Source organism: Schistocerca gregaria, chromosome 3 (genome assembly GCF_023897955.1).
Source record: "Schistocerca gregaria isolate iqSchGreg1 chromosome 3, iqSchGreg1.2, whole genome shotgun sequence".
NCBI lineage: Eukaryota > Metazoa > Arthropoda > Insecta > Orthoptera > Acrididae > Schistocerca > Schistocerca gregaria.
In genome coordinates, this window is record NC_064922.1 from 572,133,326 (window position 1) to 572,153,548 (window position 20,223).

Here is a 20,223-nt window from a genome sequence, read left to right on the forward strand (position 1 = left end):
AACGCGCAGCTCTTCTTTGGATTTTCTCTATCTCCTCCGTAAACCCGATCTGGTACGGATCCCATACTGATGAGCAATAATCAAGTATAGGTCGAACTAGTGTTTTGTAAGCCACCTCCTTTGTTGATGGACTACATTTTCTAAGGACTCTCCCAATGGATCTCAACCTGGTACCCGCCTTACCTACAATTATTTTTGTATGATCATTTGACTTCAAATCGTTCCGCACGCATACTCCCAGATATTTTACAGAAGTAACTGCTACCAGTGTTTTTTCCGCTATCATATAATCATACAATAAAGTATCCTTCTTTCTTTGTATTCACAATACATTACATTTACTTATGTTAAGGGTCAGTTGCCACTCCCTGCACCAAGTGCCTATCCGCTTCAGATCTTCCTGCATTTTGCTACAATTTTCTAATGCTGCAACTTCTCTGTATACTACAGCATCATCCGCGAAAAGCCGCATGGAACTTCCGATACTATCTATTAGGTCATTTACCTATATTGTGAAAAGTAATGGTCCCATAACACTTCCCTGTGGCACGCCAGAGGTTACCTTAACGTCTGTAGAAGACGTCTCTCCATTGATAACAACATGCTGTGTTCCGTTTGCTAAAACCTCTTCAATCCAGCCACACAGCTGGTCTGATATTCCGTAGGCGCTTACTTTGTTTATCAGGTGACAGTGCGGAACTGTATCGAACGCCTTCCGGAAGTCAAGTAAAATAGCATCTACCTGGGAGCCTGTATCTAATATTTTCTGGGTCTCATGAACAAATAAAGCGAGTTGGATCTGACACGATCGCTGTTTCCGGAATCCATGTTGATTCCTACAGTGTAGATTCTCAGTTTCCAAAAACGACATCATACGCTAGCAAAAAACATGTTCTAAGATTGTATAACAGATCGACATCAGAGATATAGGTCTACAGTTTTGCGCATCTGCTCGACGGCCCTTATTGAAGACTGGGACTACCTGTGCTCTTTTCCAATCATTTGGAACCTTCTGTTCCTCTAGAGACTTGTGGTACACGGCTGTTAGAAGGGGGACAAGTTCTTTCGCGTACTATGTGTAGAATCGAATTGGTATCCCGTCAGATCCAGTGGACTTTCCTCTGTTGAGTGATTCGAGTTGCTTTTCTATTCTCTGGACACGTATTTCGATGTCAGCCATTTTTTCATTTGTGCGAGGATTTAGATAAGGGACTGCAGTGCGGTCTTCCTCTGTGAAACAGCTTTGGAAAAATGTGTTTAGCATTTCAGCTTTACGCATGTCATCCTCTGTTTCAATGCCATCATCATCGCGGAGTGTCTGGATATGCTGTTTTGAGCCTCTTACTGATTTAACGTAAGACCAGAACTTCCTAGGATTTTCTGTCAACCGTACGCTAACTTTGACATCGTTTAGCTTCTGTTTGTCTGAGAGGTTTTGGCTGGGTTTAAATTTGCAGTGAAGCTCTCTTTGCTTTTGCAGTAGATTCCTAACTTTGTTGTTGAACCACGGGGGTTCTTTCCGTCCCTCACAGTTTTACTCGGTACGTACCTGTCTAAAACGCATTTTACGATTGCCTTGAACTTTTTCCATAAACACTCAACATTGTCAGTGTCGGAACAGAAATTTTCGTTTTGATCTGTTAGGTAGTCTGAAATCTGCCTTCTATTACTCTTGCTAAACAGATAAATCTTCCTCCCTTTTTTATATTTCTATTAACTTCCATATTCAAGGATGCTGCAACGACCTTATGATCACTGATTCCCTGTTCTGCACTTACAGAGTCGAAAAGTTCGGGTCTGTTTGTTATCAGTAGGTCCCAGATGTTATCTTCACGAGTCGGTTCTCTGTTTAATTGCTTGAGGTAATTTTCGGATAGTGCACTCAGTATAATGTCACTCAATGCTCTGTCCCTACCACCCGTCCTAAACATCTGAGTGTCCCAGTCTATATCTGGTAAATTGAAATCTCCACCTTAGACTATAACATGCTGAGAAAATTTATGTGAAATGTGTTCCAAATTTTTCTCAGTTGTTCTGCCACTAATGCTGCTGAGTTCGGGGGTCGGTAAAAGGAGCCAACTATTAACCTAGCACGGTTGTTGAGTGTAACCTCCACCCATAATAATTCACAGGAACTATCCACTTCTACTTCACTACAGGATAAACTACTACTAACAGAGATAAACACGCCACCACCGGTTGCATGCAATCTATCCTTTCTAAACTCCATCTGTGCCTTTGTAAAAAATTTCGCGCAGAATTTGGCTTCAGCCAGATTTCTGTACTATAACGATTTCAGCTTCAGTGATTTCTATCAGTGCTTGAAGTTCCGGTACTTTACCAATGCAGCTTCGACAGTTTAAAATTACAATACCGATTGCTACTTGGTCCGCGCATGTCCTGGCTTTGCCTCACACCCTTTGAGGCTGTTGCCCTTTCTGTACTTGCCCGAGGCCATCTATCCTAAAAAACAGCCCAGTCCACGCCCCACAACCCCTGCTACCCGTGTAGCCGCTTGTTGCGTGTAGTGGACTCCTGACCTATCCGGCGGAACCCGATACCCCACCACCCTATGGCGCAAGTCGAGGAATCTGCAGCCCATACGGTCGCAGAACCGTCTCAGCCTCGGATTCAGACCCTCCACTCGGCTCTGTACCAAAGGCCCGTAGTCAGTCCTGTCAACGATGCTGCAGACGGTGAGCTCGGCTTTCATCCCGCTAGCGAGACTGCCAGTTTTTACCAAATCAGATAGTCGCCGGAAGCCAGAGAGGATTTCCTCCGATCCGTAGCGACACACATCATTGGTGCCGACATGAGCGACCACGTGCAGATGGGTGCACCCTGTACCCTTCATGGCATCCGGTACGACCCTTTCCACATCTGAAATGACTCCTCCCGGTATGCACAGGGAGTGCACATTGGTTTTCTTCCCCTCTCTTGCTGCCATATCCCTATGGGGCCTCATTACGCTCCTGACGCTGGAGCTCCCAACTACCAGTAAGCCCACCCTCTGCGACCGCCCGGATCTTGCAGACTGAGGGGCAACCTCTGGAACAGGACAAGCAGCCTTGTCCGGCTGAAGATCAGTATCAGCCTGAGACAGAGCTTGAAACCGGTTCGTCAGACAAACTGGAGAGGCCTTCCGTTCAGCCCTCCAGAACGTCTTTCACCCCGTGCCACACCTCGAGACGACCTTCCACTCTACCACAGGTGAGGCATCAGCCTCAATGTGGGCAGTATCCTGCGCAGCCACAGTCGTAGTACGATCGGGGGATGGGTGGGACGAGCTGGCCGTCCCCAACAAACCCCCGTCCGAACCCCCACAGTGATGCCCATTGGCAACAGCCTCAAGCTGTGTGACCGAAGCCAACACTGCCTGAAGCTGGGAGCGAAGTGATGCCAACTCAGCCTGCATCCGAATACAGCAGTCGCAGTCCCTATCCATGCTAAAAACTGTTGTGCAAAGAACGTCTGAACTAATCTACAGAGAGCACAAACAATTCGACACAAAATTTAAACCGTTATTAAAATACAAGATTGCCTAGTAGATGCAGTAATGCTGATACTTGCGCACTGCTGACACACTGCTCGGAGGCGGAAGGAGACTACGCGATTTTACACTATTCAGATATCAAACGCGATGCTACAAGTACTATAATACGCCAGAAATTTATGAATTAAACAATGCAAGTACCGAAAACACGCAAAGAAATTAAGAATTAAACTGTGTAACAAATAAGTGAGCTAGGAGTATACGACTTGCTGCTGCAGCTGCTTATCCAACGGCGGCAAGGAGCACACGCTGTGACCAACCGACACTGGCCGTTCAAAACAAAAACAGAAGACAGACGACTACTCGATTTTACACTATTCAGGTACTAAAACGCGATGCTACAACTGTCAAATACTATAATACGCCCGAAATTTATGAATTACACAATGCAAGTACCAAAAACACGCAAAGAAATTAAGAATTGAACTATCTAACAAATAAGTAAGCTAAGAGTATACGAATTGCTGCTGGCAGCTGCTTATCCAACGGCGGCACAAGATGTTATACCCTCATCCACTTACTGACTTAATCCACAGCCGAGTAGTATACCGTGTATGTCACATGACATCACACATTATTTATAATAATTTGAGAAACATTATAGTGACTTAATTGTGAACCATTTCTTTCAAATGTCTGAAAGTATCTCGGCACTCCACTAGACAGTGAACTTCACCATTTTCTCAATAGATGAGTGAGCAGGAGTGCTACATCTGCAAACTTCAGTACTAACTTGCTATAATAATTCATTGGACCTAAGAAAGATGCTGCTCTTTATTCATATGTGGGGGCAAAAAATCCCGTATGATTTTTATTTTCTTGGCCTCGATCTGGACTTCCTTGTGACTGTTTACATGCCCTAAATTCTGCACTTCTAGCTTGAAGTGACACTTTTCTGAAGTGAGTGTTAGATATACCATGCTAAGTCATGCAGCACTTCTCTTCTGTGCAATATATTTTATTCGATGTTCTTTGCAAAGATAAAGATAAATACATTGTTTGGATTTCAAATGCCCCCAGAGCTCTGGCTAAGAGGTGATGAAATGTGTGCAACGCATTTTTCAATCTATGTGACATACGCTGATACTATGTCGTGATTGGTACGTAAATGATATCCTTGGGCGATCCTTTGATGTTTAACTAGAGATATACACTCCTCAGATCCTTGGTAGGAAAGTATCTGCATTACCCAAGATCAGCCAATTTTCCTGATATATTCAGGATTGGATAAGCATCTGTAAGGAAATGCTTGATAAGTACTCGCAGTCACAGCAAATGCAATCCTCATATGCGTTTGTCCTATCCACACTTTTCTTTTGTAAGGTCACCACCAGTGCTCCTCAGGGACTGGTATTCTTCTTGATCGTAACATCTCATAGCTGTTTGTTAGTGAACTTTTCCACACTTGGTGGCAGGTGATATGACATTTAGTATAGTCTTTGGCACGAAGGCATTGCATTCCTGGTTGTAATTCTACGCTGTGTCACTGGTCTCTCTTGCAACAACTCATCATAAGGATTAAAGAGAGTCTCGTACTGTGCCAACAGCCGTTCTGTCACTATCTCTTCCACTCCTTCCTAGTATGCTACTTTCCTCTGTAATGCTGCTAAACAGGCGGCTTGCTTAAGATTAGAATCCAAATTTTCTCTATCTAAATCGTCCGCTTGCAAGATCTCCAAATTGCTGATTGTCAATCCACTGGACAAATCCACATATGCAGTCCCACAATTATTTACACTGCGGGCACTACCTGGTCGCCACCCAACTCCTACATGCGTACAACACCCCTGTGTAAGAAACAACATGCTTTATCCAATTCTTTGTTTCACTGTTATGAACCCACTATACCCAATATGTTTCCTGAACTTATCCACAGTAGATTTCCAGACTCCTATAGTATTGTGTCTCATGATTCGATTCTAAAGGACTGTACACGCAACGTAGGTGGCTTTCCTCATGTCTAGGGTGTGCTTTGGGGCAGTTTGGTTTTCGTGGCATAATATCTGAATGGAACAACATGCCATCCAGTTCTTCTATACACTAACCTGCGTCGAATATAGTGTTGTATTTAATGAAGAAATCTAAACCTAAGATTGGGCAGTAACCATCTCCTATATGAGAAAAAAACATCAGTTTAGACCCATAGATTATTTGTCTCAACCCAAAACTTCAGTATCACTGAAATAGCGAATGCAAGTAATTTCCACCCACTTTATTTAACCTATATTATGATGGGTTCAACTTGATATTGCTCATAAGATCCAAATATGCCATGGACGCCTACGAAGGCATGTCGAATAAAAACGTGTATTTTCTTCCATTCACTAAGCTATTTAAACAAAATTCCACCACTAGTTATATTCACTAGCAGTGCCACGCTTCGGTTCTGGAACTCCCACTGTGTTTTCTACCCCTTGTCTAGATACATATCCCCCGTTAAACGGTTTTCTGCAATTCTGCTCTCGATGCCCATTCACCCGAAATCCTTGCAATGTAGCTCGTGACATTTCCGTCATATGTGGCCCTTTCACGCACATTGGTGTCATGTAACTCGTGCACTGGATATCCCCTTTCTACCTCGAACGTGAGTCGCCATGTCCGTCTCTTCTACTGCCGTTACAGTCACTATGAGGCTCAGCTAAAATATTATGGAACTCTGGACTCACTTTACTTGAGACGCTGGGCGGAAAGCACAGAAAAAATGTGACCAGAACCCTACGTTATATCTCTTGAAAAAGGGCTCTATTAGTATAGCCGCTGTCTGTCAACTCTTACATGTTTACATTTATCTTCCTGACCCTCTCTAAAGAATTTTCAGTGGACTCCATGTGTTTCTGGGGCACATTGATCAGTCGTTGTCTGTAATACTTGTAGCTATTGTTTCATCTGCGTCGCTGCACTAAGCCTGCACACCAAATTTAAAATATCGTCACACCCATTAGAGCCTACAAAGAGTCATTTCGACAATCTTTCTTTGCACGAACAATACGAGACCTGAATAGAAGGGAGAACCGATAGGGGTACTCAAGGTACCCTCCGCCACACACCGTCGGGTGGCTTGCGGAGTGTGGATGTAGAAGTAGATGTAGATGATGGCAGCCACTGGGAAGTATCGGCTCAGCAGACTCAGTTCAGAGCCAATAATCAACACTCGTAGATCAGCGGCTTCGCCAAGCCGATGACACTGCTCAAGAAGAGTGTAGTAGCTTCGCTGCACAGTCGACCAATCACTGGCATGGAGGCGGCGCCAGGTAAATGCATTGCGTCAACAGTATACTGGTATGACCGACCTGGGAGCATATATTACTACACTGACGGAAAAAAAAACCAAAATAAAAAAATAATGAAATTTCGGAAAACGTTCACGTAGGTAACATATTTAAGTGATTAACATTCCAAGATGACATGTTAATGTAAGTGCGAATTAAGCTATTATAAATGTTAAATGCTGCTTCATTAATGATTGGTGTAACCGCCAGAATGTTGAATGCAAGCATACAAACGTCCACGGATTGTGTTCTAAAAGTGACAGATGTCAGTTTGTGGGATGGAGTTCCACGCCTGTAGAACTTGGCAGGTCAATATATGGATGGTTAATACCATTTGACGATGCTGGAGTTGTCCAATAATGGCCCTTATGATCTCTAATGGACATAGATCTTGGGAACGAGCGGGTCAAAGCAACATATTGACACTCCGCACAGCATGTTAGGTGACAACAGTGGTATGTGACGCGAGCATTATACTGCTGGAAAACCCCCCTGGATTGCTTTTCAGGAATGGCAGCACAACACTGACGTACTGATTTGCAGTTATGATTTGTGGGATAACCACGAGAGTGCTCCTGCTGTCATACAAAATCTCACTACAGACCACAGCTCCACGTGTAGGTCCAGTGTTGCAGCACGCAGGCAGGTTCGTTGCAGGCCCTCAACTGCCATGCTTCTAACCAACACATGTTAGCCATTAACACAGAGGTAGATCCTGCTTTTATTGGAAAACACACCAGAGCTCCACTTCGTCCTCCAGTGAGTTCTCGGTTGACACCACTGAAATCGCAAAATGGCGATGGTATTTGCGCTCAGTGGAATGCACCCTGCAAGGCGTCTGTTTCGGAGCTGCCCTTGAAGTAGCCGATTTTTTAACAGTTCGTTGTGTCACTGTGGTGGCGAGTTCTGCTCAGACTTCTGCTGCGGATTGAGGATGATGCGCCAGAGCAGTACTCCAAGCGCGATGGTCTTCCCTCTCGGTACTGTCACATGGCCTTCTGCAGCTTGGTCTTCTCGTGACCACCGCTGGAAGCAGTCATGTACAGCGGCTACATTCGAGCCGAGTCTGTCTGCAGAATCGCTGAAGAAACATCCAGCTTCTCATAGCCCTGTTACAGTACCACATCAAACTCAGTGAGATGTTGATAATGGCGTCTTCCTCGCCTTAAAGGCATTCGTGACTAACATCAACTCGCCACGTCCAATCTCAAATATAACTAACTCTCATGACCGTTATTTTAAGCAAACATGATTTTCACCCTGACAGTGGTGCTACTTGCGCCACTCTAATGCTATTGGCGCGAAATTTGAATAGACATCATATTTCAGATGAAAACACGCCTACCAACTTTTGTTTATGTGACACAAGTCCTCCGTTTCGCGACTTTTCCCGTCAGTGTATTCGTTCCGGCTGGAGGTGTTATTATAGAGGCTAGGTTCCTATCACGTTGTCAGCTATGGATATGCTGCTTGTGCCACCTCAGGTAACAATCTCGTCCACCACTTATGGTAGAATGCCACCTTGGAGTATTCTGTACCAGCACTAGTGCAGCACCCAGCTACAAGATTACATCAGTGGCTGGCCCACATAACCCTTAGCTTATTGCGACGGCCACATGTGGCAGAAGCCAGCACACTGGAGAGGACAATTCGCTCTCATATGGTGCATCTCTGTTTGTGTGAAGCTGCACACAGTACGAAGGTTATCATCGCGAAAACCAAAGCTGTCACCATTAAAATTGGTCAAAACATCATTCCCCCTCTTCATATGCACCCTCTGATTCGACACTTTTTTCTCAACAATGGATAGCTTGCTGGAGATCTTGCTTGAAGAAATCTGTGGCTGGCTGTTGCGGAATTCATTTTGGAATTGCTTGCTGTGCAATGAGAAGACAGGACGGATCTTTGGGTCACAGTACACACAGAAAACCTACACACGCTACCCCTGTCTCCAATCCTCGAGCTATCGCCATCGCCAAGTGGGATATCCGTTCGTTCTGAGGCGTCATCTTGTCACGGTCCGTGCGGCTCCCCGGCGGAGGTGCGAGTCCTCCCTCGGGCGTGGGTGTTTCTGTTGTCCTTGGCCTGAGATAGTTTAAGTTAGATTAAGTAGTGCATAAGCTTAGAGACCGAAGACTTCAGCAGTTTGATCCCAAAAGACATTACCACGAATTTCCTAATTTCCATCGCCATCCGTCGCAAAGAAATTCGGCACTAGCGACTGAACTATAGAGCTTGGACACATTCAGACAAGGACAGCTTCGCCGGGGAATTTACGACTCGTGTTCCGAAGCAATGGGTACTTAGAGCATCAAACTGGACGAGCGATTCTGTCAGAATCGAGAACGCCTGAGACAAGTTGAGACTGAGACCGAGTAAGAGAAGCCAAAATCACTTAAATCCTTTGTGCTGGCCTAGTATCTACAAAGATTGGCAAATTCCCAACGAAACATGGCATCCACTGTACCTCACCCCGTTCAACTAAGACAGAAAGAAGTATTCTTTGTAATGCTAAAGACCATCTAGGTCCTCATAAACCGTGTATCATACTGCTTGCGAGTGTAGCATGTCAAACGTCGGGCTGAGCAGCAGAACGAGGAGAGATGAAAGGAACACCAACAAGCAAAACAACGCACCAAATCAGCTGTCGCTGAGAACTTTCTGGGATAAAATCATGGAATGAAATACTTTGAGACCAGTATCGCGGTGCAAAGTCCAAGTTTTTAGGACATCATCATTAAGGAGTGTATCGAAATAAAAGTGTCAGAAAACCTAAAAAGGAGGGCTGGAGATTTCAATTTGAATTAATCTAAACTCTCGCTGGCCATCACATCCATCAGATTCGGGAAACGCTGAGGAAATTTAGTTTTCACAGAGTATCTGTGGGTACTCTGTAAAACAAAATAGCATCGAAGGATGCAGTGGACTCACCTATAAATAGCGGCATGACATCCACAACAGCTCACAGTCTGGTTAGAGTCCAGGCAGCGAGTACAGCTAACAACAAAACCCACAGCTCCTGAAGAAGATGCCTGAGTCAACGACCGACCCAAGCATCTTCTTCAGGAGTGGTCGTCGAACTATTGTGCAGAAAACGGAAACGACAACTCGGCTGGACACCCTGGAGGTCACCATTCTTCCTTTGGTGCTCCCTCATTCCCAGCAGCCTTGTAACCGTCTAGCTACCTCTGACAAAGCGACGCCTATTAGCCGGCCCTCATGACAGATACGAAACAGATAAAGCACATACACAAAATAAATGCAACGACTGCAGTAACATCTACAATGATATTACAGCAGGGTGTATCAATATTTACGTTGAGTCGTTCAGCGGAAATTTTATATTTAATGTCCCTTGAATGCTTCATTTGTAACCATTACAATGCCCTCCAAGATAGCTGTTGAGCTAAAATACCAAAACGTAATTCCTCTTGTCCCTACTTCATACGACATAACATAGGATAAGCTTCGATTGTTTGGTAACTTAAAAATGCTTTCTAAAACTCAGGTAAAAGCTTTCTCTAAAATGAACGAGACAGATCTATTGTCTCAATTTTTAATTTGTATCTATCCGTAGTTTTAAATTGTGACCAGGTTTTTCCATGGGCGCTCGGCAGAAGACTTCGACGAGCAGTCTGCAGAGCAACTGGAACAGCTTTTGGGCCCCGATGCCCGTCCTCTGTTCTCCGACTTAAAACAGAGTATCAGGACTTGGTGGAGTTGCAGGGAAAAAAATATGGAATTCCTTACCTGGTCCTGCGGCCCTATGGGAGAAATCTGTGGACGTATCTTGCGCGCTATATGCGATGACTATTTGCGTCACTGCAGCGCTTCGTGGGTGGCCTTCAGCAAGGAATGCATTGAAAAATGCTGCAAACAGTTGAAGGGCTGTGTGGAGCAGATGACATTCTTCGCCGATGAAGGCGCTTCCGCTCTAACTGCGTTCAAAGTACACCAGGTGAGGAATTAATATATGAAGGTGACACTGAATCTTCTCTTTTTGTGTTTGTTTTAAGTAGTAACATCGGAGTTTTGTGACCCGCTGTTACATTAATCAGACTTTCTCAATACGTGACTTAAACATTGAAATAATGAAGATTATTTCTTGTTATCGTTCTTTATTTACATACCACATAAGGACCATTTCTTAGTTATTGAGTTATTTTATGTTTTCTCCTACACTCCTACCACATAAGGACCATTTCTTAGTTATTGAGTTATTTTATGTTTTCTCCTACACTCCTTCATATGTCCAATTTTTTATTCTTTTCTCCGCTTTCCATTTTATTCCTGACTTCTTAAAGTGGTTTTGACTTGGAGCCTTTCCCTCTTTTTAAAATTGTTCTTCAATTTTGTTATGTCTTAAATTTCTTCGTCATTTGTCTTGGTTTCTTTTAGATACCATCAACACTCGTGTACTATTTACATATCCCTTCAACTTTTTTTAACAGCGGAAGAAATTTTCTTTTTGCGTTATTAGGTGTTGTTCTTTGAATGTGTTCACAGATCTTTTCTCTTCCAAGTTATATCTCTTATTTTTTATATTTTGTACACTTCTATTACTTCTCAGTTTAAATATTTCTAGTGTTGTTAATTTAATTTAATTTTATTATTATAATTATTAATAATTGCAGGTTTTACTATCTTCTTACGGTAAGACTGGAATATTTATATAAATGCAATAAATTCGAAGGCAATAATATTTTTATCAAAAGTCATTTTTGCACGTTATTTTGGAGATATAGTCACCTTCTTTAGGTGTCGCGAGTGACATTGTTATAGGTACTCACTCCATTCTGTAATAAACTCAACCAATTACGTCTACCCCACGTCAATGTCTTGAATCAAATTACACGCTACATATAATACGTTTCAGTGATGGACCGCAAGGAAAACAGTGGGTTATTGAAAATGTAAACTGGATGGAATGTGCATCTACATCTGAATCAATGCTTCACAAACTATATAGCACTGTCACACGTCCTGCTCCACCACTTCCATTGCGAACGTGTCTGCTTTCTATGATGAGACGAGGACATCCGGCAGCCTGTCTACTTTTGGTTTCACTGTCGTTCAAGAACAGATTGCAAGACGTTTCTTGCCACTTGCCGGACGATGACAATCTGCCCCTTGTCACAGTCACTTATATCTCTCACTTTCCCCATTTACATTCTGTACAGTCTCAAGTGTGGTTGCCCATTATTTTTGTTTTCGTTATTGTTATTTTAATTCCAAACAAAGGCGTGAAATGGCAACGAATGGAAATGCTGTCGACTAATGTCCATTCAACTTTGCTCTGTTTATGTACTTTCCTCGCCATGTCACGTACCCGCTATGAAACCAGGTAGACTCAACCCTGTGGCTGGCAGTGGTCATACGTAATTGGGCAATGCCGTTCTGGAATAAATGGTCCTTTGTTCTGCTTACGTAAACAAACCAGATACTTGGCTCCACTACCCTATGTAAACAAACTGGTGTAATTTATGTGCTTATAGTAAACAAACTGCTCATGTGTGCCCTATCTTTTTTTCTACAAAAGTGTTACTATGCGAGGTGCTGGGGTTGAGAGGTGGCCACGTCACCCTGATCCATTAAAGAAATCCATATTAGTTGAGCTAATACACACAACCCCTGCTTTAACCACCACAGTGCCTATCACGCAAAAGGAAATTTGTGGGGAAATAGTAATATGGTCATGTTTCTGGTCGTTTGGATCCTTCGACGTAATTCTATTTGCGAAAATTTAATAGCTGACCACTCATATCTGTCAAAGGGTCCTGATAATTAAGGTAAAATGCAACTACTAAATAATATAAAGATTTTGGTATCACAAAGTGATTTATTGCGATAATTCCAAGGGTATTACCAGATACAAGTAATGAATGCAGAATAAATAAGAACAATGTAACTTGGGTAATGAGACGTTAGCTGAATTTGCGTACAGAAGTGATATCAGCTATCACATTATACAGCCCACAAATTTTGTGAGTATGAGTGCACCTTAACGCGTTACCCTTGACTATGACGAGCAATGTTGATAGGTAACGAGAGCCCTTGATACAAATGACACTTGGATGCCACGGCTATGTATGGCGACAGCATAAGCTGGGACGGGTCAAATTAATCAGATTATTGCTCGGGTGCTGCAGGTACATTACAACCTACAAGACTGGCCGCGTGCCAACAGCTCAGGGCACAGGGATGATATTGCAGCTGTTCTCAGTGGCGGTTCGCACCCGTGGCTAAAGAGCCGACCAAGACAGTGAGAGTGCGAAATGACAAACAACTCAGACTGTAGTCACAAAGTGGTAACAGACAAGTTCAGCCAGAACTACCCTCACAGTAATACTTCTGACTCTTGTGATCACGTTCACTCCGGCTGACCAGAAGTGAAGAAATCCAACGTTTTGATCTGCTGGTCCAAAACCGAAACATAACTGATCTCTCCAGTCATCCAGAAGCGAATCCCTGAACTCCACACTACGCCTTCACACCGAAAGATTAGCGTCTTGTCCCCACTACAAAGGAAAATCTCTAATCATGGGAAGATACAGAAGCAGCTGTCAATCATACTCTTGGATTCTGTTGCTCCTTTCCCCACCAAAGCGTTACAACAAATTTTTCTCCTATCATTGGTCGTCCCGCCAAATTCGGAGTTCATTTTTTTGAATCAGCGCATATCATACCGATCCACCAATGAGATGGCGTTTTTGTTCTATGCGTGGGAAAATCAGGCCTGAAACTTTCTCTGGCCATTGGACTTCAGTGGTTTACATGGGCGCTTTACTGTTAAAATTCTCTGAACCGACGTAGACAATGAAACCCTCTGGCGTCGTCTGGTAGGCGGGTGGTTGACCCCAGTTCACTAAAATGATTTTAGAGGCCCTGGTCCCTATGCTGGCCACATCCCAGGGACCGTTCTTGCCTCGCTGCAAAAGGCGAAGGCGCTAGGCATCGTCTGTAATGCGACGAGTGGGCCACACTCTGCACTTGTCATTGTCAATGAAATTCTCCAACAGCCATGTAACTAATTTTATTTTATTTTGACGACAACCAGTTTAGGCATTCCACTAGGCCATTTTCAGATCCCATATGCATCTCTCAAAGATAAACGATAATGCGATATAGTATCATATATCTCTGGATTTCGTGAATTCAAACCGTTTCACAAGTGCTTCAATCTAAGACTTGGTAGAAACTCTTGAGTTACTACCAAGTCTTAGAATGAAGCACTAGCGAAACGTTTTGAATTCACGAAACCCATGTACATACGGCACTCGATGGCATATCGTTTATTTTGAGAGATGCATATGGGGCCTGAAGATGGCATAGTGGAATGTCGAAACTGATTGTAGACAAATAAAATAAAAGCTACACTGCTATTGGAGAATTTCATTGATACTGACAATTACTTAACCAGCTGACATCCCACGCCAATGGTGGATCAACAGTGATATTCTTCTCTTGTCACTTAGGTAACCAACAGCCCTTAGCTCAGTTACTACCTAAAGAAAAACAAAGCTCGCATTCCAGATTTCATTACCCCAAAGACCTTAATGCCCATCAGTACTATGGAACTTAACAAGAAAAAGCTGACTCAAGGCAAAAAAGTGGAAGGAGACAAACCACAAGACATTGCCGTCCTTCATAGCCCTTCACCCACAAAAGATTTTGTTTTATAGTGAACTGCTCATTTACCGTTAGGGTAGTGTGTCATTCACACAAAAAAAAAATCTTGGAATTTGGAGCAAGCACTATGTCTTAATCAAATTAGAGAAAGTCAGCAGGGCCAAGAAAGTTGTGGAAGAGTTAATAACGCAGCCAACCTGTCTTTTCCACAAACCACAGCACCTCACGCAGTCCATATTTCTGCTCAGGGATACCACTCCAACACAAAGATCAAGTCATCCACACAAATAAGGGTTGGCACTTGGCAGATGGCCATACAAAGACATTCGTCATCCTCCAAGAAGGCAAGTGTCCTTGTTAAGATAGTTTGACCTCCAGAGTTGGTCTGTTGACTCACATGCATACAGTCTCCCTTACCTAGTGAGGATTGTACATTCAATGCAGGTGACTGATGGTCCTTTGAGTTGGAATTCCAGGAAATCTGTAACAAATATTCAGCACTCATACACGTGACAGTAAAATGAAACATTATCACTGTCTGTGTGGCATCTACATAGTGTGACATTTTGTAGGTGGTGATAAGCAAACATAATTGCATATCACATTATATGAGACAATTCAGAAGATCAAAACAACAACATCACAACAATATATCCAACAGAATTAAATATGTTGCCACACATTCATCAATATACACAAGAAATTTAAACTTCCGGAATGAACCACACAAAAAAAGGTTTTGAAAAGAAATAGAGTTATCATGATGAATTATTTAAATTTTAAACAATAGTGTTTAGATGCTTCTGACTGATGGAAAGATTTCGTGTGTCCAAGGCCTTGTGTTACATACAAATGAAAAAAAGGGATAAACCATAAGACTCTGATAAGCCTGGCAATATCAAGACTGTCAAATATTACAACACCCAGTTAATTAAGATCTCAAGATTGGGGAACGATCAATTTATATGGAAAGGGGGCGGGGCATGAGGGCTATGTTTTGCATGACCAAGTCCTGCCATTGGCAGACCCAAAATAAAGGAGATACTACACGCTTACATTTCAGCCTTCCACTTACTTTACGCGGGTCGTTTCCCTCCGGGACAGTGGTCCAGCGCTGTGAGTAGGCAGTGGTGTGGTCGCCCTCTCAGGAGAACGTGCGGCTAGTGCCAAGGGTCATCAGCCAGACGACCCTCGGAAGACGCAACTGGGATGGATAACTGTAGGTCGCGCCAGACTTCCTTTCACGTTGATAGCAGTAGTGGCAGTCGGACTAGTTGGGTCACGTCACGTAATGTAGCTCATAGCAGGTAGGTTGCTCTGCAGAAGATTGCGTCAGCTGTTGCAGGAAGTCTCCATAGGTGTATCTGTCATGACTGAAATACAGCACATGCCTCATTCCCTCTGTGGACCCCACCTCATATGGGCTACTGCCAGGATTATAAGACACCTGTCTGATGAAAGGAAAGACATTGGTTAATGCAGGCCTCAGCAAGAAATAGTGCGGCTTGTATAGGGTGGTACCACTGCGACAACGACTTGAAAACTATCTTTATGATCGGGTCGTTTGCCATTGATCACTCATGTCTTACTCTCTCCAGGAGAGGACAAATTGAATTATTACACTGGTGTCGACACTCGTTGACACAAACTGCATTGTGCTTGAAGTCCAGCCGATTGCATGGGAGACTGAAACATGAAAAGAGCGTACGGTCGTCAGTGCGTGTCACCAGCGTGCACTGCAGATACTGATTCCACAGCTCGATGCCATTGTCACCACCTAAGTGTGTCTTCCATTGCTGGGAAGGGGAGACTCGGGGAAGCACTCTTCTGGTCAGGTACCACACATTCTGCCACCATCGATATCAGCATATGCCCAGGTATAGCATTATGGTGCAGTTATAGCTCTTGCTTTATTTTGCCACGCACCGGTAAACCACTCTTGAATTTGGAAAGGCCCTGATGTATGCTCGGCGGGATGCATGTCAGCATGTTGACGCAGCCAGAGGCTTTTGCCTCGAGCCTGGAGACTCCGGAGTTGGGTCCAGCTTACGTCATGCAGCTTGCACGATAATGATCAATTCCCAATGATCTATTAACAATAAGATTTTACTCATACATTACATAGAAACAAAATAAAAGACAGGTTTTACACTGACAGTATTAATACAGGTGTTCAATTGAATGTGTAATATTAACTTACAGTATCTGAAAAATTCGTGACAGAATAGCTTACAGTAAACTACGCTTATTTTCAAGACTTTGGCCATCTTATGTACTAACACTGATGTTGTGCAACATAATCCTATAGGGCCCAACTACTTAGTGGTACGAAAAAAGGTCATTATGGCCTAGAAAACCTTTACCCAATACAATAAATAAATGGAAGCTCATTATGCTATACTTAACCCTATTCTCAGCATACTTTATTCTATAACACAATGAAACCCAGTTATTATGTATCGATCACCACATGACTAACTGTCCATTATAGTAACTACTGAATGACTAACTACAGATCTATGCCTTGTTGCGAAAAGGTCATCGATGGCGACTCCTGTTACTTCTGAAAACCACATGTGAAGGTAGAACATAGTACATACCACAAAAAAGAACACAAATAATGATCCTTGAATAATAAAGGTCTTAGTGATCGTAATGGAGAACTTTGAAGTAGTAACAATAAAATTTTTTTGAAAAATACCAAGATATTAGACAGGCCGATACAGTTGCCACTACCATGACTCTTTCCCTCGCGGGTTGATGCTGTTGCTGGAGTGCTTTGTAATTCTACAAGATTGAGAGTCCTGATGCATATTACGTGTTTAAGTACCCAACCATGTATTATAACTTATGGAAATGATTTATAACTTGAATGCAATTGGCTATTGCTTGTTTCCCGAACAACTGATGCCTATTTTATGTTAACATTACACATTAATTTGACAAGTTACCACCTATGTTTCAGAGTGATGAGTTTATTTTCTAACATGGCTATTGCATTAAGCACTTTTAGTCTTATGGAAGTTGCTAGCTTGATGGACTGTCTGTAAAAGGAAAAAAATGAAATAAGTGGTTCATATGTGTTCTTTTTTCTTTCATACATAACAACGTGCAGTCCTTATAGTGCAGCTGGTTCATAGTGTTACGACTCTACTTTTTAGTAGATGTACGTTACTAACAGAGCTACAGCGACAGCACTTCCTTACATAATATGGATAATTAGCGCATTGCATGCACAGCTCCCAGGCCGCTGCCTGAGTTTGTCATCATGGCAGTGTTACAGATGGTGGAGCTGCCCCTACCCCAGAGGACTGCAATGCAGGCGTGGACAGGGAAGAAGGTATTTTTAATAAAGTGCATAGCTCTCCTATCTCAGTTTAGGAACATACCACCATTATTTACTATAGTCTTACAGTGTCAGGATAGGCAATGTTTTTAGCTCAGAATTAGTGACAAAGTAGCATGAGCATATTTGTGGCAATACGCTAATTGTTAAATTAGCGTATGCACTGGAGTGGTAGTGGTTCAATATTACTATGTGCCTTTGGAACCCTAAATGTCATCTGAATCTGAGGGTTTTGAATAAATGATATACAGAGTGTGAGTCCTAAGTCCTCAGTTACAAGATTAGACTAAAAGCATGTGGGCATTTAGTCGTAAGATGGCAAGCTCTCACGGCTTGTCCTCTTCCATTTTCCTATCTTGCTACAACTTTTTTTGAGTAAAACAAGAAATTATCCTGTACTCAGATCACGAATCATTAGGGCGTAAGAGCTCTATGAAATTACTCGAAGGACTGCTAAAAAAGAACCAATTAGACACGCCGCACAATGATAGTGAAATCATGCAGTTCAACTTCTTAAAATTACCAAGTGATTACCAGAAAGCCCTAGTTGGTAAATGAGCAGATATTCGACAAACAAGCCTCTCTAGAGCAAAATGCAGGACATTTTAACAACAAAATCCTGTGGAGTAAGTTTAGGCTTAGGTGTTGAGGGCACAAATGTTCTTAAAGTAGATGTAGGAGTGTGCAGAGTAACGTTTGATCAAGTGATTCATTGTTGTATAGATCGATAAATTAAACCAGACGGGCGATGTTACCTTGTGCGTCCTCACTGAGTGTGAATGAAATGTGAGTTCCTTTTCATTAACAACAAACAACTCAAAACAACTCATTGCTGTTGCGGGGGGGAGCAATATTATCCATCGGAGACTCGAGTTATGGGAGAAGTTTCTCGTGTGTGTGTGGGTCGAAAATTAGCCGACTTTGTGACACGGATACGGTTGGGAAGCTTCTCCCCTATTTTTCTCTGGAGCATCGACACGCCACTGAGTGCATTGTACCACATTTCCAGGAAATTTCGCTGATGTACGATACTAAGGGGCCCATCTTGCAATACCACGCCACTGTAGCGTTTGGTACACCCTCATGGGAGTAGCGAGTTTCTCGCAATAACGTCTTGTCGGTGGACGTGTGAACTCGACATGGTAGCATTGGGCCATGAGTGCTAGGGGCGTAAGCAGTATCTCGTCCAGCAAATCTTGTCTATGAGTAGGTGAAGTCACGAACACGGGCGTAGCAAAAGCACTAACATAATGCACATACAGTCCGCAATAGAAGGTGAAGGATAATTTGTGAGGTATGATACAAGATCAAGAATTCTTGCCTTACCTCAAAGAACATCACTCATTTACACTGTACAACATGCAGGAGCGGGGGAGAAATGAGCCAGTGGTGGCAACTCGACGCCCAGCTGATCATCAAAAGTGCAACGTTGCCTTCACATAAAAAATTGATAGGTGGCAGTCCATCAAGCTAATAACTTCCATAAGCTAAAATGTAGACTTTCACGGCCGGAAATATCATGTCCAATATAAGTCAGTAGCAAGCCAGTGGGTGTGTTGGACCTTCCATGACCTACGGACCCCCTTCAAGATGTCTCCCGCAGTCGGAGACGAAACTTTGGGAATTGAGACAAAATTCATCAACCGACCACGGCTTAACAGTCCGCATAATTATAATGGACATGAACTTCCATAAGACTAAAAATGCTTATTGAAATAGCCTAGTTAGGAAATAAACTCATCACTCTGAAACATAGGTGGTAACTTGTCAAATCTGCGTGTGAACTGGCCTCAGTTGTTCGGGAAACAAACAATAGTCAATTGCATTGAAGTGGCAAATCTTGTGCATAAGGTTTTTTCTTTTTTTTTTTAATTCAAGACTCACCTTACATACATGGTTGAATACTATGTATATGTACTCGTACTATCTACTGGTTCTAATATGCGTCAGGACTCCCAGTCTTACAGAATTCCATATCGCTCCATGTACAGCACCATGACATATACTGGCATATTTTGCTCCAGAGTATTTAGGATATTGGGAGTTAGTAGATTTCCTGAAAACGTCAATTTCCTGCAGTCATCATTGCAACGACGTAATGGGCAACTCCAAAGAGTTTCCTTCATTACTTAGAACTTTTAGCAAACACTCGTTGCCTAAGCTTAAATTAACGACCAATACTGTCAACTACTTGTTATCACATTTAGCGTATCGTAGTATAACCTTATTAATTTTTTCTGCCAGTATCTGTGCAAATGATAGTAATAAACTTACTGTGGGGCTCCATGTATGCTTCATTATATACCCAAAGGCAAATATTGTATACATTATTTGTTCGTGTTTTAACGCTGCATTCACTAATGTTACTAATATATATTAATAGTGATGGAAAATGAGCTATACCAATGGAGCAAAACTTTCAAAGG

General features: G+C 42.8%; 1 protein-coding gene across 1 annotated transcript in view; it reads left to right on the forward strand.

Annotated features, from left to right (window-relative positions):
- The window catches only part of LOC126355974 (uncharacterized), a 626,068-nt gene that overhangs the window by 33,665 nt on the left and 572,180 nt on the right, over positions 1–20,223 (forward strand). Inside the window, exon 3 of the mRNA XM_050006583.1 lies at positions 10,417–10,780. Within this exon, the coding sequence (XP_049862540.1) occupies positions 10,417–10,780 (364 nt within the window). The remainder of the gene's footprint in view (positions 1–10,416; positions 10,781–20,223) is intronic.